This window comes from Diadema antillarum, unplaced genomic scaffold (genome assembly GCF_040938485.1).
Source record: "Diadema antillarum isolate AM-2024a unplaced genomic scaffold, OU_Dant_1.0 scf00000128, whole genome shotgun sequence".
Classification (NCBI taxonomy): domain Eukaryota; kingdom Metazoa; phylum Echinodermata; class Echinoidea; order Diadematoida; family Diadematidae; genus Diadema; species Diadema antillarum.
In genome coordinates, this window is record NW_027271017.1 from 2385237 (window position 1) to 2412959 (window position 27723).

Sequence of the window (27723 nt, forward strand, 5' to 3'; positions counted from 1 at the left end):
ACTATCTTAATTCCTGACTTAGCATAGAATCCAAGTATTTTTCAAACGAAAACGCTGTTCTAGTTCCAAATGGCTTCCTATATCTCTCGCCCACCCCCTCAGGCTCTATATACCACAATGCTATTTGAAGTAGTTCCAAAGTTCACCATCTTCAGACAATGACGTCATCAAAGGAGCTCTGTCACAAGGTGGATAGCCGCCCGCCATTCGATGGGCACGGTCTTAGCGGGTTAATCATAAACGAAACTCCGCGATAAGTTTTCTGTAGGGCGTGGAACTCGCAGAGGGACTGTCCTCGTCTCGGTCTATTTGCCTCCTGAACTCCCCCTCGGCAAGTCGCTCGGATCACTCCGTCCAGTACCGTCGTTCTCCCGCTCCGAAAGAAAGATAAAAATCAATCCAAAATGGCCGAAGAAGTCGCTGAGGTAAGCGTAAAGTAATGTCTGTTTTCGTATTCTTGCACGTAAAACATACGGAGTGATATTATTCATTGTGTCCTTATAATTGTCGTACGATCAAACACGAGCTATAAGTTCAAACGGAAGTGATTAACTGTTTGTACCACTGGATTCCCATCGATGTGGAATACTTGCAGATTACACTAAAAGTGAAAAAAACAAAAACCTCAAGAGTTCACTTCTCGGAACACCACATGGTACCTTAAAAAAAGACTTGGTAACATCGTGTGTGTCGCAATTGTATCACACTGTTGCCTTTGCACCTGTTTATGTATGTGTGGATGAAAACGTGAAATTGAGTTTCGTGTCATCTTTGTTGTGTGTTAACGGCTATCATTTCGTATTTAATCCAAAGAGTTAAAATTCGCAATCATGACCGCTGTCATTTAGAAACAAAGTTTTGTCCTCCATACCACTGTGAAGTCAACGCTATCTAAAACGATCACATTTAATAGCTCATCTCAGATCTAGATTTCCCATCATACATTGCAACAACCTGGCTTCTTTCTTTCGCATTCTTCACTTCGGTAGCGGGAGATAGGGGGATACAAACTTGTTACGTCAGGACTATTTGCTTAATAGATCATTATTTTGTGTGGTTGATTCTGGTACATTTGGGTTATCGCTTGGCCTATAGTTTCGAACTGGCAACCAAGTCAACTCTCCAGCGGTCAAATTCACATATAGGCAAACGTTTTCAAAAAGTTTTAATTTGCTCGTAAAGTAGATTTGTAACTTTTCCAATGAAAGAGAAGAGTAACCTCACACTGTTTGTATGGGGTATTGCCTAGGCGTTTGCAAAAGTAAAAAGCATAACAGTAGTTTAACGTCCGAGGACAACCTTAAAAACCCTTTGCAACATTACTAGTAGATATTTCATTTTGGTCCACGGTTGTTTGGCATGTATATAAAGACAGCCACTAAAACAAGAGTAAAAGATGCAATTGGCTTTGTCACTATTTGCATGAGGCGCCAACATGGGGAACAGGTCATTCGACCCTCGAAGAAGAGGTCCCGCATTGTTTTACATTGCATATTATCGTATCAACTTTAAAAAACCAATGCAGCCCCCCCCCCCCCTCCATTACTGCTCCTATTACTTGGTGTCTTTCGATCCTCCCTCTCCACATACTTAAAGAGGAAATCCACCCCAAAAATGAATAAACTTCAAAAGAGAGACAAAAAAAAAAATCCCCTACAGAACGACACAAAATGAAAAAGAAAAATCGGATAAGAAATATCAAAAGGAATATATGACTTTCTGAAATGTCAAATTTCTTCGGAAAACATTTCTTGACCAATCCTTATGAATATTCAAATGAGCAAGTTGACGATGTTATGTTCTCACAGTTACTTCTTATTCATCTCATTTTTCAGCTGTATAAACAGATGAATATAAAACTTGCCTTAAGACCACCCAAAGTATAAAAGAATAATGTTAACTCTGATATACCTTGGTTTTACTTTTATTTTGTAGCTAAAAATAACAATTTTTCCGAATTTCATATATAGCATACATGAAAAATTATGAGGGTATGACATCCTCAAGGAATTCAAAGTTAATTTGATGAAAATCAGCCGAGTAAAACAAAGTGATCGTAACAAAGGGTAAGTCCCACCTTTTATTGGAATCGCTTTGTTCAGGGTATCTCAACCATTTCTAAACCAATTTTCATCAAATAAACTTTGACTTTCTCTTAGATTTGTATGCTTTTTTGCATTTCATATGAGGTTTTTCATTATCTCAAAAAATATCATCAAAAGAAGTTGGAACCCTGAAACCCCATCTCAACCAAAATTGTACCATTGCCTTAACAATTCAATTAATTCGTTGTACCATCCTCTTAACAATGATTCAATTAATTCAATTCAAGTTAACTTTTTTTTCCATTTCCATTAAATAAACAGGAAAGATTATATAGAATACATTAACAAAACATATTTGTATTTATTTAACCATAACGTCCGATTTCCTCAAGCTTCACCATTGTGTTCCATTAATATTTTCCCATTCACTGAAGTACATGTGTATGTGGGAGAAATTGTTCTTTAACTCTTTATGTTCCACGTTCGCACGTCCGACTCTGTCGACGGCGTGCCAACTTCGCATATTCTGCTCAACAAACAAAGCCGCCCAAACCGATCGAGAAATCACCAAATGCCACATTACAATGAAAGTGTTTCTCGTGATTCCGTTCATCTCGTCTATAACTTGCATTTTTATGTGGCGATTGACTAACAAGCAGTGTTTCATACTGGATTTCCTTGCAAATTCTATGTTTCTGTCACTACTTTGTGTGCAAAAAGTCACACATTCACATTAATGTAGCTACTGGGCATTCGAAAGAAAAGCAATTATAGATTTGTCATAGAATTTACATCAATGCAAAGCTTGGCATTTTCTCTACAACTTTGCTTACGTCGTCTGCAATTTAACAGAAATCTGCAAAAGTTATATAAATTTAAACAACAGAATGTTTCCTCAATGCATGACTACGTTGGTGTCTCAGAATAATGTGGCACACGGGGGGGGGGGGGGGGTTCCACCATGGCACATAAAGAGTTAAGTAAAAGAGGACACTAACAAAACTCATTTTATCTCCTGAAGGGTGTGGTCTAGCTGGACAATTGCTGGGGCGGTATGATTCTGCGCAAAGCGTTTATAAGACCAACAATACATGCGTGGGAGTTGAATTGCTATCCAGGTGTAGGAGATCGTGCCTGACATTACACAGTCACTGAACATTTTGTGGCCGGACGTCTGTCAACTTATAGGGAAAACATTTGATGTCTTTCAATAATTTATTCATGATTTATTTATCACCTCAATGACATAATGTTTTCTCACTCACGGTCCAGAATCTACAATAATGACGCAAATATCCTCCTCACAGTTCTCTTCCTCTGTTCCCTCTGTCAATTAATCATTTAGTATCACTTTCTCCTCAAGATATATAGCCCTTTTGCGGTAGCGCTCAGCCCATATATCATTACAAAGTTTACCTGCGAGGATGGCTAATGGCAAAATTATTCGAAAGTGATCTACTGTCCTGTATTCTTTCCAGAAGCTAGATTAGTGTGAGAAAAACACTTCTGATCGCATTATAGTTTCTATTCTATTTATAACCATCACTTCATCAGGTAAGAATAATCAATGGTGGAAATAAAAACTTTAAACGAAAATACAATTTGTGTGAAGAACACTTCTGATCGCATTATAGTTTCTATTTTATTTATAACCATCACTTCATCAGGTAGAGATAATTTATGGTGGAAATAAAAACTCTGAACGAAAATATGATTCGTCGTCGATTTTGATTGGTCAATATACGCAAAACGAGATCACGTGAGAGGAGATTCACTTACAGAACTTTGATTCAGTACATAGATCTGAATAAAGTTCTAATACATTTCTGTGTCATTTTATCTGTCGATTGAGGTTGCGCTGACGTGAAGGCGTACACTCACAATCTCGTGAAAATCACACGGAAATGGGGAAGCGTGACTTTTCGAATAAGCGTCTGTCGACAGCCGAGATTGGAAATATCCTTGATTTTCTGCACCAGAGTGAGTTAAAGTGAAACGCGACTTCACGTTAAAGCTCGCTTTGAGGAATGATAATCAAGGAAAAGGACCAATAAGACGCTTCTTTGATGTCAGACATGATATAAGAACGCAAATGAATGATACATGTAGTTTCACATGTTTTCGCAAGATAATGATACCAGATTTATTTAGCCATAATTCAGATGAGGTTGCTATGTCATATCCTTACCCATTAGTTTGCAATAGGAACGTTTTATGTACATGCCAGTAACGTTGCAGAATGGAAACACGATGACGTCATCGCCTAATCCTAATTTATATGTTTAATTGTCAAAGTGCAATAAATTTCTTACTCTATGTCCAAATTTTCTTAAAATTCTGGCCTTCTGCTTGCTTGATTTTACTATTCTACACAACGTGGAGCTTGAAGTGGCGATACACGTTTGACATTTCAGATTTTCTTAACTGAGTGCAGGAGCAGCATGATGATGACGTCATTTAGAGCATGCTCAGTATGGCGTATACGACGACGAGTAAGATCTTGTTTTCAGGGTAGAATCTATCGCCATTAGATCGCAGGTGTTAACAATTAATACTACACCAAATCATCAGTTCCTTGCTATTCTTTATACCAAACAACTGCGCTCGAAAGAGATATGGAATACACTGAACTTTTGTGAGTGTGCTGTTCACTTTTAACCTGGATCACTGAGCTGCATGTATGTTTGGGTTGATACAAATAGTTTTTAACTGTACAAAGCATTTAATTGACATTTATATAATTTCATTCCTGATTTGTTTTTAATTTTTGCCTATCCAGCTCAGAGCGGCACCAACATCAAATTAAATTTGATGGATAGATAAAGTAAAAGATATTTTTTGCAAACTATTTTAATCAAGAAAGTTTATCACCTCTCTTGCTATTCTTTATACCGCGGTAAAAAAAGAAGGATATAATGATAATAATGATAATAATAATAATAATAATGAAAATAACAAATAGATGCAAATTGACGTGAAAGATACGCGCACATCGAGTGGATTTCATTACAGAAAAGGATACTCTCAATAAAGATTCTTGTGCAGATTGATAACAGGTTTAATGGTTTGTGAGGCTACGTGATAACCATGTAGCATCATCTTATCTATTTCTAAGTGGTTAGGTTTGATTTCACAATGACAATATTGAGATCCCATAAACTTTTCATTTCATGTGAAGGTCGCTGAAACTTCTTTCATTCAAATCCCTTCATACACTTCTTGTATAAACATCGACATTGATCGTGAAGCGGAGTCCCACTCTATAAAAAATGAGTAGTTTTGAGAATGACGAGTGCTCCCGTTGAGTTTACCGTTAATGATCAACTGAAACTTTCGTTGTCTCCCAGGATTCCAATTAATTATTCGCCAGACATAGAAAATGTCAACCGGGTCTGTGCTCCAAATTTAGTACCACTCGGTCGCTGACGATCCTTGCTCAGCGGATATGACAAGAGAAATGATTGTAAGGATCATGCAACCCATTGTTTGCCTTCCGCGTTGCCATGAAAACGGTGCCAAGACGGGGGGGGGGGGGGGGGGGGGTATAAGTCCAGAATGATGCTTGCGGAAAAGGAAAACTCTTTAAAGACTCTAAATCTGAAACAAGATAGCACTTTGGGTGGATTTCCTACACTACACTCATATCGGAACGATATCAAACACATTTCTAGCAGACAACATTTTCCCGTCTGACAGTTATTGCCACGTCGCACCCAGTAACAGTTTAAACAATCGCTCACTAATTAGCGCTACAAATTGCACGTTCTCAAATAGCGCCGTCCTTGGTATTAACGTATGTTTTCGGAATGCACAAATACTAGCAGATAAGGCCCGTCTTTCCTGTACAGTTACTCATTGTCTTATTTGAGCATGACATCATAAACCTTCCTTACTTGTTATCTGCAACAGAATATTTGGTGCGACACGCCTGTTTTTTGAAGACAGATATTTCCCGCGCTTTAATTATTGCAAAAGTCTTGTCGTGGGAGTACATGTTTCTTTTTTAGAGCAAATTCCCCTTGGTTTGCAAAAATTTCAAGCTTTCCATTTCAAGTATATACTGTTTTATCTGCAAGGTAGAATTGTTCATTCTTTGCAACTATTTCTCTTCCTATACATGTCCTTTTTCTCTCCCCCCCCCCTCTTTCTCTCCTCACTTCTCGTCAGGTCTTGTTTCTCATGTAAGTGCACTTTTTATAGGTAAATAGAGACTGCCAAGTTTATGAGTCACGAATTTTAGCGGTTGTCCAAGAGAGAGAGAGAGAGAGAGAGAGAGAGAGAAAAAAAAAGATATTTAACTGGAGATTATCACATCAATTCGCGAAGAATTCTTTTATTCGAGTCGTTGTAGCTCAGTGGATATGACAAAAGACTCTCAAAATTGAGGCCTCGGGTTCATGTCCCCGTATATCAGCTCTTGTGCAATAACTTGGCCAAGGGACATTATGTTCATGCTTAATCGAGTGGACTTTGAAGGGATGATTAAGTATTGGTTGAGACGAGGATTCAGCTTTTAACTTTTTGCGAGATAGGGTAGCCTCCTTAGAAACTATTTTATGTAATTTTAAACAGCACACGATTCTGAGAGGAATTCAAAGTTTATGTGATGAAAATTGGTTTTTAAATGGCTGTTAGGTAACGCAAAACGATGCCATCCTAATAAAAGGTGGGTCCCACCTTTCATCAGGATCGCTTCGTTTTGGCTATCTAGCCATTTCAAGACTAATTGTGGTTAAATAAACTTTGAATTCCTCTTGGAATTATAATTATGCTGTTTCATATTTCATATTTCTCATTATCTAAAAAAAGAAAATTATCGTCAAAAAAAAAAAGGTTGGAAACATGAAATCCCGTCTCAACCGAAACTGTCTCATCCCTTTAGATATTACTATGCTGTTGGTTTTGACTTTTCGCACGTCTCAGACGCAGGTCCAGACATTCGGTCTTCTTCTTTCTTGAGTTTCCGCGAATTGGATGCAAACTGAAACTATCTTTATATTCGCAGCAGTGCAATTAAATTTCTTTTTCCAAAGCGCTTCATTTAATGGCAAGGAATGTGGTTTCGATGACTGACGTGAGATCAAAGATGCTACGCTGCTCTCAATTTTTTCAGCTTTGATTTATAGAGACGTAGTTATATCTCTCTGTGTGTTTTAATCTATACACCTTTAACCAGTCCATCATATCCCCTGATATCCATTCATATTTTACCACCGTCTATACCTTGACTAACAGAACTACCAACACAAAGAATGTAAAAAGGAACAACACACATGAATGCAAAAAAAAAAAGGAGACAAAAATGCAATACAAATCTTACACGGCATTCCACATTCTTAAGCGAGCTTCATTATACGTGCACTATATCTGTACATCTTAAACCCAGGTATGTACGGGGACCACCGAAGGAGGAAAAGCACGCTATTAATAATGAAAGAAGTAACCACCACCTTTATGCCGTTATTGTGATAACCCCCGGGTTAATGAGTAACCACACAGCACACAAATGATTAATCCTCGGTAATGAGGTTGTGATAAGACACACACGATCGGAACTATAGGGGTGACGTGACAATTAAGATGCTGTGGTTATCCACATGACTCGTGTGTGAGAGGCTCGGGTTCGAATCCCATCAACATACCCCTCAACGGCAAAACCTCTATAATCTATCTGAGGTGACATTAAAGATATAGAACGATAGAAAGAACGATAACAGAACGATATAAGTTTAATTGGAGTCCCCTGTAAAATGATAATGTTTGAGAAGTTTGAAGTGCACCATAATTGATATCTGTCACAATAATAATTGTATGAAACTGGAGGAAATGATAAAAAAAAGAAATAGTAGAAGAAATCGCATTTATCGCAGCTAGCTACGGTTGTTATAACCTTGCGTGAATGATGTTTGATGTATAGTGGCAAACTTATCTGCCAAAAACATGTGCTTTATAGCCATTTGCATCAAGCAATTATTGGAGAGGTTCTTAGGCAGTGACATCATCACTTCATCTACCTGATCTATTGATACTTCGTGAAAAAACATGAGACACTTTAAAGAATTCCATAACTTGTATATTCCTTGTTAAAATTTCGGTGAAATTCTTCTGTCCAGTTTGACTTATCTATCTATCTATCTATCTATCTATCTATCTATCTATCTATCTATTCATTTAGTAAACATTATTTTTCACAGGGTAGCCCTTTCAGTTAAAAGACTAACTTACAAAGGGGCCCTGTATAAAAGCCACACAAGATACATACAAAGTTTCATACAGAGTTACAGAAAAATCAAGTTAATATAAGTATAATAAATACAAACTGAATACAAAATTAAGATGATTTCAAAAAATGACTACGGGCGAAACGTAATTCGCAAAAAGGGTCCGAAAACATCCCTGTCACCAAATGAAACCTGCTTAATGACACACAAGCGACCCTTATACTGCTTCTTCTACTACCGCTACTATACCTTAATAGTTTAATATCAAGTATGCATTGCAATACATTTTTCATCATTCTAGTATAGCTATTCTTCGGTTTTTACCACAGCAAATATGATGATGCTAATTTAATGATAAATAAATGCTATGAAACAGAAATGTTTATGATAATAATAACAAGAATAATGACAGTAATTACAATAATCATAATTACTATCGTTTGGTAGTGTTATCATTAGTCGAAGTAGTAACAGGAGAAAAAGCAATATTTCTGTTGTAATGAAGATAGCAATGATAGTCATAATTACCATCGTGTGTATAGTGTTGTTATCATTTTTACCATTATTATTATCATAATGATAAAATAATAATAAAATAATTATAATTATTATCGTTATCATCATGGTAAGCATTGTAAGTATACCATGAATAATGATATTATCGGTTTATATCAAACTTGGTAACTTGATTATGAAATTTATGAAAGCTTCCCAGACATGATTCTCTTGTAATTGATTGCATTGTCTCAGTGATGACGTAGACATCGAACAGAGTATCAGAGGAAACACACTCTTGTAATATCTTTTGTGCCGGTTGTTACTCAAAAGTTCTGGAATGGAAAGTTCTGATTTTATTTCTTTATTTTGTCTTTTATAATATCCGCACTCCATAATCGCGTGCATGCATATACGTTTCAATTTCCAACAAGTTGAAGTCTAAGAGCACTCAGTTAACGTAGACTGGTTTAGACAGCAATCATCTTCTGTTTCGAACAAATGTCTGAAAAAGAGTGTCAGTATAATTATATAGCTGCGTGGGTGCTTTTACGATATTTTAATTATCTGTTCTATGCTCATACAAGGACATAACAAGAGTCTCTTGTCTACTCTACAAAAGAAATTTATAGTATTTTTAGTTGTATGTGTCTGGGGTATTTTTAAATCTCAGACAGTTGATCATGACATGGTATTAAAGTATATCTTTTTTCTTATCAGAAATAATTTGGTATTTATAATTTTTGAATTGTTGATTATGATAATTAATAATGATTATATCTTGGGGTATGTGCAACATAACAAGGCTATTTGGCTTTCTACGCACATACCATTTTTCGATTAACTTCATACACAGAATAATGATATTGCTCTTGTGTTCTTTATGTACCTGTGCAATCTGTTTTCCCATGCCTTTTTTTTTCTTTGTACGTAATCTCACCTTCTTTTCATCAATGTTTTCATTGTTCTATATCTATATTTTTGTATAGAATTTGTTCATATTCACTTGTATTTTCATATATATATATAAAAATCGGAAATAGAGATTATATTGAATTGAATATTGAACTACTCACTTATAGGTTTGCCTGGTGGTAGTAGTATTGACTCGAAGGTTGAGTGTACTTTGCCTTTATACATAACGGTTTTGACACAGAAAATATTTCAAGAACGGTGAATCTAATGGTATAATGTCATTACTTTATCTTTCATACCTGCAGTACGTCATCAAGTACCGTCTAGCCCGTGAGGGCATGGAGCTACTGGTGAGTATTATTAAAACTGTGGCAGATACGAAATTGGATATAAAGTTTATTATACTTTATGATCCTTGTATAACTATTATACATTTTTACCAAGTGTTACAACAACAGTTGTGTAATACATGATTTGTATTTGAAGAGCTTTATCGCAAAACGAGCTAACTCCATTCTTGTTAAGTTGAGATATTTGTGATTAAAGCTGCTAAAAACACAGAGAAAATAATAAGAAAGTACAGGATATTTTTAATCAGAACTTCTGGAATATTCCTTGTTATGCCACAAGTGAGGTATTACTGGAAAGGTTTAATTTTGCTCTATCTGATTACGAACTTTCTTTAGAATTTTTAAGAATGGCTCTTTGTTCATTTTGCAATTAAACTCGTCATTTTGTTTAAATTATTGTTGGAATGATGGAAATAAATATCAATTGAACTGATCTGAACTGAATTACATGATCGGATCCACTTAATGAGAAGCAGGAGGGAAGACACAGGGCAAAGACAAGAGGGGGGGGGGGGGAGAGGAGGACGGGGAGAAGAAAAGACAACACTCTAAAAAATCCCGAGTCAGAACTGACCCGGAACTGGGTCTGTTGGGGTCATACACCGTTCCGGGTCAGAAATGACTTGGAATATGGTCATGAAGACCCCGAATGGGGTCACCCTGACCCAATTCATGACTCTGAATGGGTCATATCTGACCCCATTCCTTGTCATTTCTGACCCGGAACGGTGTATGACCCCAACGGACCCAGTTCCGGGTCAGTTCTGACTCGGATGTTTTAAGAGTGAAGGATAGAAGAATCAGAGGAGAGTGGATCGAGAAGGAAGGAAAAGGACGGAGAAAGAGGAAGATGAGAAAAAAAGAAGATGAGTTGATCAAGAAGAGATGGAGAAAAGATGAGAAAAATGGAAAGAAGCGTAAACGGTCAAACAGACAGACAAAAAAAAAAACCCAACAAAATAGGTGAAAAGAAATACACTCTAAAAATGAAATGGTAAATCAACATTCTAAATGTTGTCATGTTGTACTCCTCCAACCTATTGTGGAATGTTTGAGAAAAGGTTAAATTTAACACTCAGACTGTTGAATTACCGTTTCAGAAATGGTAAATCCAATATTTTGAGAGTTAAATCTAACATTTACACAAAGGTTCGAGGAGTAACAAGATTTTAAACACTGATACATATACCATTTCAATATGTAAAGTGCAGATAAACAGACAGGCAGACAGACAGACAGACAGACAGATTGACAAAAAGACAGAGAGCGAAAATGAGAGAAGTAGACAGCTATTAGACTTCATAGTGCGGGTACGTTCACATCCGTAGAGCTATAAATCAATGTCTCCTTGTGCACCAGTCCAGATCAGATGCAAACGGAAAGCAAATAATCTCATAAAACGAATGCAGTCGATGGAGCTATATACACAGAGCAATATACGCATTAATGAATCATTTTCAATATAGAAAACAGAAAAAAAAGTATGAAATGAATCTATACTTGATGGTGAAGACTAATACAGAGTTCTCAAGTCAGAATCGCCATCCGAGTAAAGTTCGATTCTGCCTATGGAGTTTGAGCAAGGAGGTGGAAATAAAGCTCCGTGACTCGAGACTATCACACGTTGAATTTGAGCGGAAACGTTCCACCCTGTCAATTATTTCTGGTTCAACTTGAGCAACCAGGGCTATTATAGTCACCAGCATCCATCGCTGACCTACTTGGGAGATATTTTGGGGTTACTGCTGACAGATGAATTTCAAGACAATTAATTTTCTGATTCACGTTTTCCCAGACAATGGTTTAATTCGTAACCAAATCAAAAGAGAGGAGAGTTGGGTGGGGGATGAGGGAAGGGAGGAGGTTTAAAGGTACTAACGTTTTTGAGTGGAATTGGGTTGTTTTATAGCTACTACGAAGCAGAATCTACCGACCGAGGAACAAAGCGACTACCGAAAAACAGTCAAGAAATAAATAAACAAACAAACAAACAAACAAACAAACAAACAAACAAATGAACAAGGAAGCCAACTATAATTCCCCAAACAAAAGAGGAATGTAGCAAAAAGCAATTGGTATTATGGTATCATCAACAGAGAATGTGTTGGAAAAGTACCACTAACTCTTTCGAAGCTTTCTCATTTTTCAGGCGACTCTTCCCTCTTATAAGGTTGTACCTTGTCATTCGAGGTCTGAATTATCATTATTAGTGTACCCTTGTTGATCCACGATGAAATTGATTTCTTCCAGACAAAACTGGCTTATATCAACGTACGATGAAAAAAAAAGTACTACACATGCACGTATCGAAAATTGTGTCTAACATTATGCTTCGTGCCCATCGATAATAATCATTATCTTGACGAATGTTTGACACATGCTAAGAATCATTAACCAAAGTCTTGGCACTTATCGTCTCTAGAGGCGAAGTTGAAGTAGCAAAACGTGAACGTCTGGTTTTGTTAAAGTCGCAAGCCGTCTTTATGTTAGCAATTAAAGGACAAGTTCACCTTCATAAACATAAGGATTGAGAAAATGCAACAATATTAGTAGAACACATTAGTGAAAGTTTGAGGAAAATTGGACAATCGATGCAAAAGTTATGAATTTTTTTAATTTTTGTGTTGGAACCGCTGGATGAGGAGACTACTACAGCTTGTGAGTCATATGCGTACAACAGTATAAAGAAAATATAAAAGAAAATTCAACATATTTTCACTTTTTTCGCATAATAAAAGAGCAATTGACTTGCCTCTTTCTAAAGGCAGGTGGAATAATATTACCCATAACATTTATCGGTAACGAGTCAGGGGAATGTGTACTTTTTTCAAAAGATGGAATTTTGTGAAATTCTCTTTATATTTTCCTTGTATTGTTGTACGCATGTGACATCTAAGTTATTCATACACTGCAGTAGTCTTCTCATCCAGCGGGTACTGCACAAAAACTTCAAAAATTCATAACTTTTGAACGGATTGTCTGATTTTCCTCAAACTTTCAATGATGTGTTCTACTAATATTGCTACATTCTCTCAATCCTTATGTTTATGAAGGTGAACTTGTCCTTTAACATTACATACAGGCTCATTTCAGAATTGAATATAACTTTGCCGAGCTCACATCAATCTACATAATTACACCGGTGTTACATCCATGTGAGAGTCCTACAGCGTATATAGGTCCTTTGGAAGATTTTGAAGAAAGAGCAAAATTGGGTAAAGATTTGGGGCATTTAACGGCTACTAATATTTCCAATACCGGGGCCATTTGTCGCTGATCCCCCTTTTGCAAGTGGAGAACATTATCTTCATGCGCCCTCACACGCCCACCTGCTTTCTGTCTCTGAAGTGGTTAAGGTATAATCGGTAATATCAAGATTATTTACGCAGACAAAGAGGAGGTTATTGACATAATGTATCTTCAAATATCAGCTAAAGTTGGCCATTGACACATTAACGAGGAAGTGATCGAAATAACTTTTATGTAGTGCTCATATGCACTCAGAAGTAACTATCTAAAATTTGAACACGATTTTTCGAGAATTTCTCTCTAAACATATTTGCCACTTCAATGTGCAGACAAAAAAAAGATAATATTCTCAAAGAGAGGTTACTGTGATACAACGGTCCTTCTAGAATGAGGGAATTACGCTAATCAGTCAGTTTGTTGATCTCGGGACACCGGCCATAGCCGGCTAGCAAAGCAACGCTGTAGTATAATTTTGGCATCCTCCCTGTAACCAATGTCATACAAGTACCATTCTAAGAAAAGTTGGGAAAAGTGTATCCAGTCACGTCTGACCACTTTTTTGATCTAGTCGATTAGGCATGAATATCTCAAACATCATGCCCGGTAAACCATGATACGTACAAAATGGCACAGCACGAACTTTATAATACTGTGACAAAAACTTTTGCCCTTTCCCCCTAAAATTGAAAATTGCAGCCCTAATTTTTCCAAGACCATAGGCATCATTAATATCCTGCGTTCTGATATTATAGCAGTGCAAGAACACATCTGTCGACTTCCTTAATACGTTGGCTTCTGTATAAAGTTTACGGGATGTCATCATAAACGAGTCAACAATCTCCCTAGCCAGCCCTCCTCCTCCCCCCCCCCCCTCTTCCAGTGCTGGCTAATTAATAGACCATAATTATGTTCTTAACTTATGAATTGTGATGTGTATGCAACTTTCACTGGCCTCCATCTTGACTAAATAACTCAAAGAAAAAATAACAGTCACGATTAGTGGTCTACAACTACCTCAACCTACACCACTACTGTTACTGATATTACTATTCCATGAACTATAACTGTGCTACTACTAAACAACAACAACTATGATGATGATAGTAATCATAATCTTCATTTTTTGCCACCCCTAATATGAAGTTTCTTAGCAGCGCCTTAAGACAACAGTGAAAGCAACACTAACACGCCATCAATACTGACACTCGTCAACATGGTCAAATGATAATGATCAGTGGCGGATCCAGAGGGGGACGCCAGTCCGGAACCTGCCCCCCCCCCCCTCCTTTATTTTTCGTTTTTATTTCTTTCGTTAAAAACAAAAGAAATAAAAAGAAAAAATGAAATGAAACACGGAAGTGACACCAGAAATATTAGTCTCCCCCCCCCCCCCCCACCCATTTACAGAATTCCTGGATCCGCCCCTGATGATAATATTAATGACTATGACTATCTTAATCGCGTTTTGTCTCCCAGGGAACGATTCTTGCACTGGACGACTTTGACCCTGAGGCCGATGCTGTTGCCCTGCAGGACGCCATCTCTGGCATAGGTGAGACAGGATTTCGTCTGCAGTTCCTCGTGTAAAGTAACTGGTCCGACACAATATTTTTGCAGTATTTTATTTCCCATAGAAATGTGTGCGAAACTCTAGAAGTAGAATAAGAAATAAAGTAAAAAAGAAACAGCACAGCAACAGAACCTGTCAAGATAACTCTCCGCAATTGAGAGGGGCCCCAAGTTTATATACCCCAGCATCAATGAAAACTGTATACCATTTTTTTTTTCTAAGGGGGAGGGGGCATTGGAATATAGGTTTAACTCCATGCTTCCATTATTCCATTTTACGTGAAGTGCATTCCCTGGCGAGCTGCCAACAATTCCACCCCCTCCCCCATAATCTCAAAGAAGAAATATCTGATGATATGAGATACATTTGTAACAATGTTAGCAGACTCTCAGTTTTATTCATAATTCTAGATCAAATCTCAGATAAAAAGTCAGACACTTCCATGTTGAATGTGATATACCAACACATGGCGTTAATGAATCATGAAGATTGATAACATGGGGATATAATTAACCGATCAAACACGTGGCGGTTAATGAAGTTAGAATTTAGCTCAATGTCCGGGGACATGAAATGCTTTCGTGTTTCCCTTGTTAAAGGTAAACCTACTGTTTGTCATTGGGAGCAGTGATTTAAAAAATGTTTGAGTTATTACATTTGATGCACCTGTGTAGGCCAGTTGTATCGCGAAACATCCATCATATAAAAATTTCGCAATAAAGCATAAAATATAAGGATATCACTATTTTTCGCAATAAACCACAGCTGTAGGCGTGAAAAAAAAAGATAACTATTGTTCACATTTTGTATATTCAACAATATTTAATATTAGTTATTTTACATTTGGTTGTTTCTATACCTAACTTACATTCTAGAACTAATTTGAAGCACTAAAGCTAGGTTTTTTTTTTCATCTGCATTAATGGTTAATGATGCCTTTAATCTATACAGGAACCGATGAGGACAAGATCATTGAAATTTTGGCCAACCGCACAAATGAACAGAGGCAGCAAATCAAATTCAAATTCCTGTCATCTTTTGGCAGGGTAAGTATCATCCTTATCTCCCTTCTTAAAATATTAGTCTACTATTCTAACAATACATTAATGACTTCCTCTTCCTGCTTGGCTTACGGAATTCCCCTTTTTACATAATGATTAGTTCCTCCATATTTTACTCGTATCTTCCCTCAGTCGTGTCTGTTTTTAACATGATGGTGAAATTCTGTTACTACTCTAGCAGACATTGGTATAAACAACAACAAGGATTAGAGAAGAAAGAAAAAAAAAACCTTTGTCAAATGTATTGTCTCTTTTTTTTTCCTTGAAAAGGGAGAATAAAACCCAGCCCGTTTTGTTCATCCCCATATGACTAGCAAATTTTAGCAACCAGTATCAACCTGTAATGTATCATCCACGCAAAATTGAATGAACGATAATGAACCAAACCTTTTAAACAAACTTGACTTCATATCATAATTATTTACGTTTCAAAAACGCAACGGTGAGAATTAACTGAAGATTGATTCATTTACATAAGAATAATAGTGAACAAGAAAGGTGGTGTTTTTTAGATTAAAAAAAATAGAAATGGTAACCACAATAAAGACGGCATATTCAATGGTTCAAATAGTATACTACCAATATAATATATGAGGAAAAGTTAAAAATATGAGAATGAATGAATGAATGAATGAATGAATGAATGGATGAATGAATGAATGAATGAATGAATGGATGGATGAATGAATGAATGAATGAATGGATGGATGGATGAATGAATGAATGGATGTATGAATGGATGAATGAATAAATGACATGAATTGGTAACACTCAACATTTCATAATTCCGCACTATAAAGCTTGACTAGAATAGTCCATTTATCAGTGGATGACATACATTTCGAACACTTGTTAATCAATTAACCTGTATAAATACCCCTTGTACTCCGCTATGTTTGATAGTTCATCAAAACGATAGCATAAAAATTCAATTGACAGATCTACTAATGCATTCAATTGCATTTATTACTCATTGACCGCCTATCAATAGATAACCCACAGTCTACTAGAAGTGCTGTGTTCTGTGCAAGTCATATGGGATTTTAATAAACTCTTTCTCCATTATACGAATAATTTATGAGTTGTGAGTGCATAGGGCACGAATATCGCACGAGGCGCGAGATGAGCCACTGGTCTATTCAACAAGGCGCGTAGCGCCGCGTTGAATAGACCAGTGGCGAATCTCGCGCCGAGTGCGGTATTACGTGCCCCAATGCACGAACAAAATCATAAATTATTCGTTTTATACAACACCTTGTCCACAATCACAATACAAAATTAGTGACCGCCAACTCAGGAAGGCCCAAAAATAAATGTAACAATTAGGCAGAGAATTGTAAACCACCCTGTGTACTGCTTTCAAACACTCGTCATGATTCGACCACACAGTCACAGGAATCACGAACTCCGCAGGGTCTATACCCATTCTACGCTAACGTTAGATCGAGTTAGGCCTGGCTGTTAGGTCGATCTGAGATGTCGGTAGATCTAGTAGTAGGTCTAGACTTTGTCTATTTCCAAAAATGATTTTGTATAAAAACACAGAAAAATAATCAAATTACGGTTTCTCAACTTGAAATGAAGTCTTGATGTTGGGATCACTGTGGTCCACGTAGCAGATCAGAGTCAAAAGTAAAAACACAGCAGTACCGCTAGGTGTATACAGGCCGCGATGTTGATACATGCAACTAACTAGGTAAAGTAACTGCGCGTACACGTTAACGTTGCAGTACTCCGCGCCTGGTCTGTGAGACTTACCGGCAGCGCAGCGCAGCCGGCCAGCACGTACAATGTAGTTTGCTGGCGCTCGCTTTGCTACGGGTGTGAGCCACAGAACTCTGTGAGCGGCCATGCATTAGTAGTCCCCCGCGAAGCCGTGCTATAGTACCTTCGAGCCGTGCTATAGGCCCATGCCAGGGGCCTATTGTATGGCTGTCACTCTCAATGAGTTTGATAGGTATTTTCTATTGAATGTCATGTGACATGTTCTTGGCCAATCACAATTCGACATCATTCTGAGGTGTTGTATAATGTTTAATATTTCTATCAAATAGTATACCTACCGACATACATGTACCTGCAGTCCAGATGGCATGCAACGGTTGTTGCAATGTCGGGCAAGTGGTTGGCGAGCTTCCTGAATTCGTCATGTGGTCCTTTGCCATACACATTTGAAGTAATTAAAGGGTGGATGGTTGTTTCCTAACTTCAGGTTTCTAACATTTTTGGTGAGAAAATGAGAAACCTCTTATGAATATGGAAGAGCATGGGGTTCCAAGAGGAATTTAACATTTATTTGATGAGTATTGATTTTGAAATGGCAGAGATATCCAAAACACAACGACGCCAATAAAAGGTGGGACCCACATTTTATTACAATTGCTTTCTTTTACTTTGTTTTTGGATTTCCCAACCATTCCAAAACCATTTTCAACAAATAAACTTTGAATTCCTCTTAGAATGGTATGCTCTGAACTATTTAAAAGAGGTTTGGTATGTCGAAAAAAGTTAGAAGGTCAATCCTTATTTCCACAAGTACTATACCATCCTTTTAGCATGTGACACTGCTATCGAACCAAGCTCAAAATCTGTTGAATGACGTGTTCTATTACCCATGTAGATCATGAAACCGGTTCGTTATTCACCTTGTTTGATCGTAGAAACTGCAGGAGGAACTCCGCGACGAGGTCAGGGGAAGTTTGGAGAAGACGGTCGATGCCATGCTCGACCCGCCCGCCGTCTACGACGCCAGGACGCTGCGAGAAGCCATGAAGGTTTGTCAGGGGACTTTCTTGGGGATAGGATGGCGGGGATAGGTGGGGGGGGGGGGGGGGGGGGGGGCGGGACTGGGGGAGATATAACATCGAATACATGAATTGAGAACAAACACTCGTTTTGAAGATGACGCTGCGAGGAAAAATGGGAAATATGATAATATTGATAATGATTACTAATGTCGATGGCGGTCATTTTTTTTTTCGGTTTTCACTTCGATTTTGTTGTCGTTGGCAGTAATAATCGTGGCCATGAGTGCTACGTTTAAAGGGATCGTCATTAGTTTTGGTTGAGACCTAATTTCAGGTTTCTAATATTTTTTGGTGAGATAATAAGAAACCTCTTATGAAATATGAAAGAGCATGTAATTCTATGAGGAATTCAACATTTATTTGATGAAAATTGGTTTTGAAATGGCTGAGATATCCAAAAAAAAAAGAGCAATTCTGATAAAGTGTGGGACCCACACTTTATTACGATCGCTTTGTTTTACATTGTTTTTGCATGTTTCAATCATTCCAAACCCGATTTTCATCAAATAAACTTTGAATTCCTCTAAAAATGGTATGCTCTATACAAGATCATAAGTGTTTTCTTGGTATCTCGCAAAAAGTTAAAAGCCCAATTCTCATCTCCACCAATACTGTACCATCCCTTTAAGTCTTCAATAAGCAAGATTTAATAATGTAAGTACCGATAATGAAGACCAGCTAAAAATAGATATGTAAGTATAGCAAAATAATGTAGGGGTTCAAGTTTCTCCATGATTTCATTACAAATAATTTTAAAGTGAAATAAATATTATTATGCCTGGCCTGTCTAATTCATCCCCTCCTTCTGCTAGAGTGTGACTCCGAAATATTACCTTAGGGGGACAAATAAATCAATGCTGTTAACCCGTTACCTGCGAGATTCAGTAATTCCCATCAGTCTGTTGTTGCACGGTCTACTTGGTTCCCCCGTACGCAACGGGTTAATACACGCCTAAATATCTCCCGAATCCATGTCACTGCCGTGAACATATGGCATGAATTCATAATATTTTACTGAATATATGTAAATTATGTTCACGTCCATCTCTTCTTTTATATTCCACAGGGTTTGGGAACAGATGAGAATACCATCATCGAGATCATGTGCACGAGATTAAACGCAGTAAGTATTCAGATGAAAATAAAATTGTCAATGTTTTTAAAATCCTCATCTATTATAATCATAGAGTAATTTCGATATGCCATATTAGTATTGCTAATTATACAACACCTTATTAGAATGCAGCTATCCGATTGGTCGATTGCCCATCACGTGACATTTAGTTAAAAGTTCCATCGCACGCTGTACATGGCTGTCAGCCGTGCAATTTTGTTTGAGCAAAAAAGGATAGCGCATGGCTGACGTCACCCATTTACATTGACTCCCGTGTTAAACTCACGATTGACTCGAAGTTCTTGTTCCATCGCACGGCTCTGATGTCACAATAAACATACATTTGCCGCGCGCACTCAACAATTACAAGCGCGCTTACAATCGCGTACTTTTGTCACTCATTTTTCTTCGTCTTTATTTCTTACCAAAACATGTTTGTTTATTGTCGTCTTCTCATTTAAGTTACACACGGTTGCCGATTTTTAAAGGGGAAGGCTAGTAACTGATCAGTGGGAATCAGTGCGAATGCTGGGGGATGATTGTTCCAATTCTTGTGGGATTCATTTAAGAGTACATTTATCTATTGCTGTGTGAATTTGCTTCAGAACGGTCTCATATTCAAGTAATGTGCAGCTTAATGCCCCGTCACTGACCAGGCATGCTAACCTGGAAACATTAAACTGCACATTACTTGAATATGAGACCATTCTGAAGCAAATAATTTTCACACAACAATAGATATATAATGTACTCTTGAATGAATCCCATAAGGATTGGAACAATCATCTCCCAGCATTTCCACTGATTCCCACTGATCAGTTACTAGCCTTCCCCTTTAAAGTGGTTATCTATGTTTCCTGCTATTACCTTCTGTATGTCTGTATGACACGTCTGTCTGTCTGTTCCTCCCCCCTCTATCTTACCCTGTAGACTTTCCTACACTTGTATAGCGCTCATCGCTAAGCTCTGATAGCCTCACTGCAATTCGTTTCCATGAAAAGTCAGGCTGTCATTGTCGTATACTTCATCCGATTTAAATTTTCCTTCTCTGTTTTCTCCAACTAGGAAATCGAGGCGATCAAGATGGCATACAGCGCAAGTAAGTTATCAATTCATCACTCATATGGGAAGAAACTACCTCTAACAAAAATATTAGTACCAAGTCTGATTTCTCAGATAACTTGCTTTAACCCGTTCCATACTGAATGCCCATAGACTTAATACGCAGGCCACAGGTTCCCGTACGGAATGGATTAAGTAGGAAACTTTTTGAGACCTACATTATTCTTATACTTCTTTTCGCAGACTAAAAATCGACAAATCGCTATATTCCTCCTTGTAAAATTCATTGGTAAATATATCTTCGGAAATCTAAAATTTCTGTCGTTATGAAGCATGTAATTCGGGTGTTTGACATTGGTGTCAAGCATTTATATTTTGTATCGTAAGCAGATGAATAAATCCGTGCTTCCTGGATCTTTTCAGAAATGTTTTTCACCATGTGGACGGGTTTATCTTTTGTTTCCGTGGCACAGTGTAGTTTTATTTGTTATTTGCTGGTTTGTCGGTCGATTTCTTTGAGATTAAATGAGTGTGTATTAGTTAGATTTGTATTGGCATTTCACCAATAAGTGGTTGGTTTCTTTGAGTGTGTATTAGACAGATTTTTTTTGGCATTTCACCAATAAAAGATAATTATTTTGTTTTCTCACAGTTTACGAGAGAGACTTGGCCGAGGACTTAGAGAACGAGACGTCTGGCAACTTCAAGTATCTCATGCTCGCCATCTGCGCGGTGAGTGAAACATTACTGGCCATGATCACTGACACAATTATTATGTTGCCGTGATGGACTTAAAGAGCGCCCTCTTTTGTTCTTGATAAAAAAGAGAGTGTTCGTCAATAGATATCATATAAAGATATAGTATGGCAGTTGGCTCTTTGTTTTAATTTTAGTAGCACTTCTTGTTAGCAAATTCATGCGCCTCTAAAAGCGTGTGCAATATCGAAATAATTAATTTTTAGAATATAATATTTGCAAGTGGTAAATGTCATGAAATTTATTATTTTTGTCAGGATTCACAGTCGTGCAACTTAGAAATTCAACTGTTTAGAGAACTAGTGTTTGATGTTTGCACTCTATCCACTTTGCGTGACAAGTGACAACGGTGAGCTAAAGAGCTGATGTTGTTTAAGATTAGACGTTGTGAAGTTAATCACAACGTCTTCTATTTTTCTGTTGGTGGAGTACTACACGTGCTTTTATGCATTTGGCGTTACTTGTAGTCAATAGTGTAAGATAGTGTGGTGCATTCAAAACTCTACACTAACCCCTTCTTGTGTAGTATGAAATTTGTAAGCATGCATTAAATCTTATTGTCGACGTTCAACAATGTTTGCTATTGATTTCATTTCTCCCGTTGTCGATCAGGGAGGTCGTGACGAGAGCGGCGAGGAAATCGATGAGGAGAAAGCCGCCGCCGACGCCCAGGAGCTCTTCGACGTAAGTGTGTGCGTTGTCTTTATCGGACACGCCCTCTAGTCATAACGATCGCCCCGTCAACTGTACAGGCATGCTAATCTGGAGACATTAAACTGCACATTACTTGAATATGAGACCATTCTGAAGCAAATAATTTTCACACAACAATAGATATGTACTCTTAAATGAATCCCACAAGGATTGGAACAATCATCCCCCAGCTTTCCTATTGATTCCCACTGATCAGTTACTGGCCATTCCCTTTAAGTAGAGAGAGGGTCAGCCGTGGGGGCCGAGTATTCGATGTTACATCCAGTTTAGGCTGCTCTTTGTGCGTTTTGAAAGCCGGTTGGAATACAGGAAACCCCTTAGCTTTGTGCACACTGTCGAAAGTCCCCGCTAGAGAAAAGATTGATAAATTGCATGACCAGAATCATTCCAAAAAGACACCTTAAGCTTTTTTTTTTCACTGTACAGGAATGGTTCAGAGGGACGACGTAGCAATGTATAAATATCCAAACTGGACAAAGTTAATTTATTAAATTAATTTATTCCCTAGTGTATTCTCATCGTTTGAGAAAACGGAATGGCCTGCAATAATCTTGTGTAATAAGGCTAGGCTTTTCCCCTTAAAACCTACAATAATACCGTGTATAAAATGGCAATCTCATTGGTATTACGATCTCACTCAGAGCTTCTTCCTCTGTGGATATACATATATCATCTTTGAAAACGACAACTGACAGAGATCACCATGTATGTACACAATAAAAGCATTTCAAAATGTCGTCACTCTACCCTACATCGCTCACCATGCCTCACATCTACCTTTCTCCACACAGGCCGGTGAGGATAGATGGGGTACAGATGAGAACGTCTTCACTCGTATCCTAGCAACGAGAAGCTTCCCACAGCTTCGCGCTACATTCCTTGCCTACAACGCAGTGAGTATACATTCGGCCATGTCGTAAATATATATATATATATATATATATATATATATATATATATTCCTTTTCATCTGTACAGTTCTCTTACTTTTCACTAATATTTCTCTATTAAAGTGACCTTTTTCTCTGTGTGCCTTTTCATTTCAAAGAAGGCTTTACTTGCCACTTGCGCAGCATTCAATATTAGTTAATGCTGACAATCAGTTGAATGCAAAACGCAGTGATGAATAAAAGATAAACAAATAGACAAAAAGATACATACAATTGTGTATTATTCATACTTCATGTGATTTTTTTATTCATTGTTACATGTATTATCATTTCAATCAAATAGTTATTCTCTTGGCAAAGCAAAATTGTAATTGTCATCGGTACATGACGAGTATGATGATAGGTAGAATACGTGTAGTATACTGATGATAACGATAATGATAAAAGTGATTATTAAAAATTATGCTTCTAATTCAAGTGATAATACTACTAATAATGATACTACTTCTACTCTTACAGTAATAATGTTGATGATGACGTCATTATTTTTGTATATCATTACTATCTTTATATTTTTTATCATGTATAATCATGACAATGAATAAACCGAAGAAGAAAAAGAATTAGTATCATCATTGCTATTATTATCATTATCATGATTATCACGTACAATTTTCCCTAAACCTGCCTCAGGTCGCTGGCTGTGACATCGAGGATTCGATCCGTGATGAGTGCATGGGTGATCTTCAAGACGGCTACCTGGCTATCGGTGAGAAAGATATTTTGATCATTTCCTTTCGTTTCGTTTTATTTAATTTCCAACACATATTATTACAACTTTTGAATAATTTCCTTAATCTAAAGGTAAAGGTATTCAAACTGAAAGTTTCTTTTACATTGCATGTACCATATCAAGAAAATTCCTTAATTTCGGGCCAGAAAAAGAGAATACAGATTTATCAAAAATAGTTCTGGTTAAAGGCAAATTAAATTCATTGGATTACCCGGTAGGATGTGAATGGACAATTTTATTTTTTTATGAATATTGAGCCAAGTACAGAAGGGAGAGAATTACTATTAAACTTGCGCATTGCGATCATTTACACACATTTGATTTCTATATTCTGTATGATTACTATACAGAGAGCAATTATAAATCAAAGCTTAAAAACTTCGTCACAATACATGAGCTATGTATACTTGTCATGATACTCATGAAAGGCTTATAATAATATGAAACAAAAACAAAGCAAAATAGAATACAAATATCAAATCCTTTTGCTCTCCTGACTAGAGCATAGTTGGCCATGTCAATCAATAAATATTTACCTTAGTTGCAATCCTTCGACCCGTAATATGCCACCCTGTATTCAACCTGATATCCAACCTTAAAGATAATATAAAGTTTTGGTACCTCAAAAGTTTCCCTGAGTTTCCTTATCTTGGTTTGTGTTTCAGGTTAAAGTACCTTTCATATAACTAACACTGTGAGAATTACTCGCCCCAAAGTGCTCTCATGTCTTAGTAATCATGCAATAATGGTTTCGTACCAGAGCAGAGCGGGCTCTGAAAAATTCGAACGAGCCGTTAGTTTGACTCAACGCGGTACCGCGACAATACACGTATTGTACGAAACCATTATTGCATGATTACTAAGACATAAGAGCACTTTGGGGCGAGTAAGTCTCACAGCGTTAGTTATATGAAAGGTAATTTAACCTGAAATACACACTAAGATTAGGAAACTCGGGGAAACGTTTGAGGTACCAAAACGTTATATTATCTTTAATGTATAATTATCAAGATACTTCCTGAAAGGTGCTTCCCGAACAGACTTTGCTTGGCTTTGCTAATAATATATGCCTTTGTCATTTGGTTTTTCTTTCTTTTCTTAGCAAATAGCGGAAGTTTTGAACTATCATTCGCTTGTTTGTATTTGCTTATTCATTTGTTGCTATGTTTGCCTTCTCCACCAAGTGAGCCGCTCCCGAGAGGTCGGCCAGTACTTCGCCGAGATCCTCCACGACTCAATGAGAGGAGTCGGCACTGACGAGGAAAAACTCATCAGGGTGATCATCTCACGCTCGGAGGTATGTAGTTTGTATGACATCACTTGGTATAGAGATGGTTACCATGGGGACAAGTTGCTAATGATGATGTTTATTTTTCTCCGAGAATCATAATTATCTTGTCCCTTTAAACACGCTTGTTGCCATGATGGATGCTGTTATGATCATGTGGTCTTTAGTGGTCACCAAAACTCGTCCGCACTTTGTTATTGCCATTATCATAATCACCATCTCCTCTAACGTTTTGTTTAATTTGATCATCATCATCGTATGTAAGTTGTTATCGTCATGCTCAAGATTCTCATTAACTGCTGTTTCCCTGAGTTAGGATGATCGTCAGTCTCAAAGATTGCATTCTTGTTTTAAAATAGATTCTTCAACTTATTGATGTCTGTTATCATTATTATTACCCTGGTTCTCGGTATGGACACTGTAATTAAATTTAACGAGTTTTAAACAGAAAAAAATCGATCTGCTGTAAATAGTTAATAGAGGAAAAAATTGGATTCTGTCTCAGAAAAAAGGAAGAATCAGGGCTCCATTTCGTAAAAAGTTGATATGACAGCAACTCTTGCTGGAATGCCAATTGTCATGGTAACGACAAGAATCCAGCTTCCTGATTGGCTGCTGCTATATATGGGAAGTTGCCATTCCAGCAAGAGTTGCTATCCTAACATCTTTTATGAAATGGGGCCCAATCAGTCATTCTCGTCCTAAGTGAGGGTAAGATTCCAGTTGTTGCCATGACTACATTCTTGATGCATCCTTGTCACTTGCTCCTTGTCTTCTCATTCGCTTATCTCCAGATCGACCTGAAGAGGATTAAGATCGCGTTTTTCGCCAAGTACGGGGAGACGCTCCACTCTTTCGTCGACGGCGACTGCAGTGGCGACTTCAAAAAGATGCTGCTCGCCATCCTCCATGGGGAGAATGACGAGGAATAAATCGGATGCGTACACCACGTCCGACGCGCTGCGCGTCCCAACCGCGCAACGTCACGCATGGGCATGAACCGAAATTCAATCTTTTAATTATGATTGAATAAGTTACGTGTAATGTCGGAAAATAAGGTTAACGATGCGTGTCCGTATGAAAAATCTCTAGTACAGGGTTGAATTTCATGATAGAGTAATCTTGCGTGTTATCATCACCTAGAGTTTAGTAAGTCATAAAGGCCTTAAATGCACCGGTGTCTCGTAGTCAAAGAATTATGGTCTGTAGAATATCGGAACGTGTTCATCTTAAAGTCGGTATTTTGCGTATATGCCTTTCATCGCCGCTTGTCGAGAACTAGAAAATGAAATTCAACGAGGTTTTCCTACCGCAATAATCAAAGTGACAATATTACATGTAACATCTGCAAAGAGTATAAGTTGTACAACTGAAAAAATGTAAACGTATGTATACAACAAGGTATCATCCTTTTCTATTAATTCGTCCATGATGGTATTGCAGATTGGGGGGGGGGGGGGGGATAAACAGCTTTTTCCTTAAATGCTTACCGATGGTAAAGACCATCAAACGGAGCGGGTAACTCGGTATTAAGCGGTAAACCCGATACTCTGACGCATCCTAATCATTTAATAATACACTGTTGCCAAGCTTGTTCACTTTCTTTAATACAGGCTGTTTGCATATTATGCGGTATACATAACGTTGTTTTTTTTAATGCTATGTGCTTGTTTTTGTCACATATATACAAGAAGTACCAAAGGCGATATTTTGAACGTGGTAGCTAGAGTGTTTGACCTTGTAATTGCAATGTTTAAATTAATCTGAAACGATATTAAATGATGATATTTTGGCATAACAAAACATTGCGATGGGTGACTGACATTGAAGGTGGCATTAACCAAGATAAACTGTGTCGTTTATAGGCAAATAGCGAGTTTAGTAATTGATCAGCAAGGACTAAGACTGAAACATTTTCACAGAATATTTGATATATGTGAACAGAACAATTCCTAATTACTTAAAATTGCTTGACTTTGACGTTACCTTCCCAAAACTTGCCATCAGAATTGTCTCTCTGACATTATCAAGAAGTCGGGATCAACAACCCTGGGGTAAAGCCAACAACCAGAACAATAATAAATTCGCCTTTCAGTTCATATATTTCTCAATAGTCGTATGAAACAGATGTATGCCATGAAGTGTTATGTTCTGTGTTATGTTTGTTGGAAAAATAAGAATGAAATAAAAAGAATCGAAGCACTTGAATAAGACATGAAAGCCGAATAAATGGATGTCGTTTATCATAAATGGAAGCGACCCCTTGTGTCGAGGATGCATGTTCACGTCCACAGTTACAATCATTTAGTTGTAGATATTGAAATGAGGCTGCCGAGAAAAGAAAAAAAAAAGCAACATGATAATACAGATTTAGAGAGATGGAAATATCAACA

At 37.4% G+C, this 27723-nt stretch overlaps 1 protein-coding gene across 1 annotated transcript; it reads left to right on the plus strand.

The window, feature by feature from the left end:
- Positions 1-322: 322 nt before the first annotated feature.
- Positions 323-26815, plus strand: LOC139720405 (annexin A13-like). The gene is made up of 13 exons (XM_071631766.1): positions 323-425; positions 9982-10026; positions 14752-14827; positions 15797-15891; positions 18567-18680; positions 19780-19836; positions 20893-20926; positions 21542-21621; positions 22258-22329; positions 23151-23252; positions 23943-24018; positions 25227-25339; positions 26125-26815. Exons 1-13 carry the CDS (start codon positions 405-407, stop codon positions 26260-26262), a joined length of 1023 nt encoding a protein of 340 aa, XP_071487867.1. The 5' UTR covers positions 323-404; the 3' UTR covers positions 26263-26815.
- Positions 26816-27723: the final 908 nt, after the last annotated feature.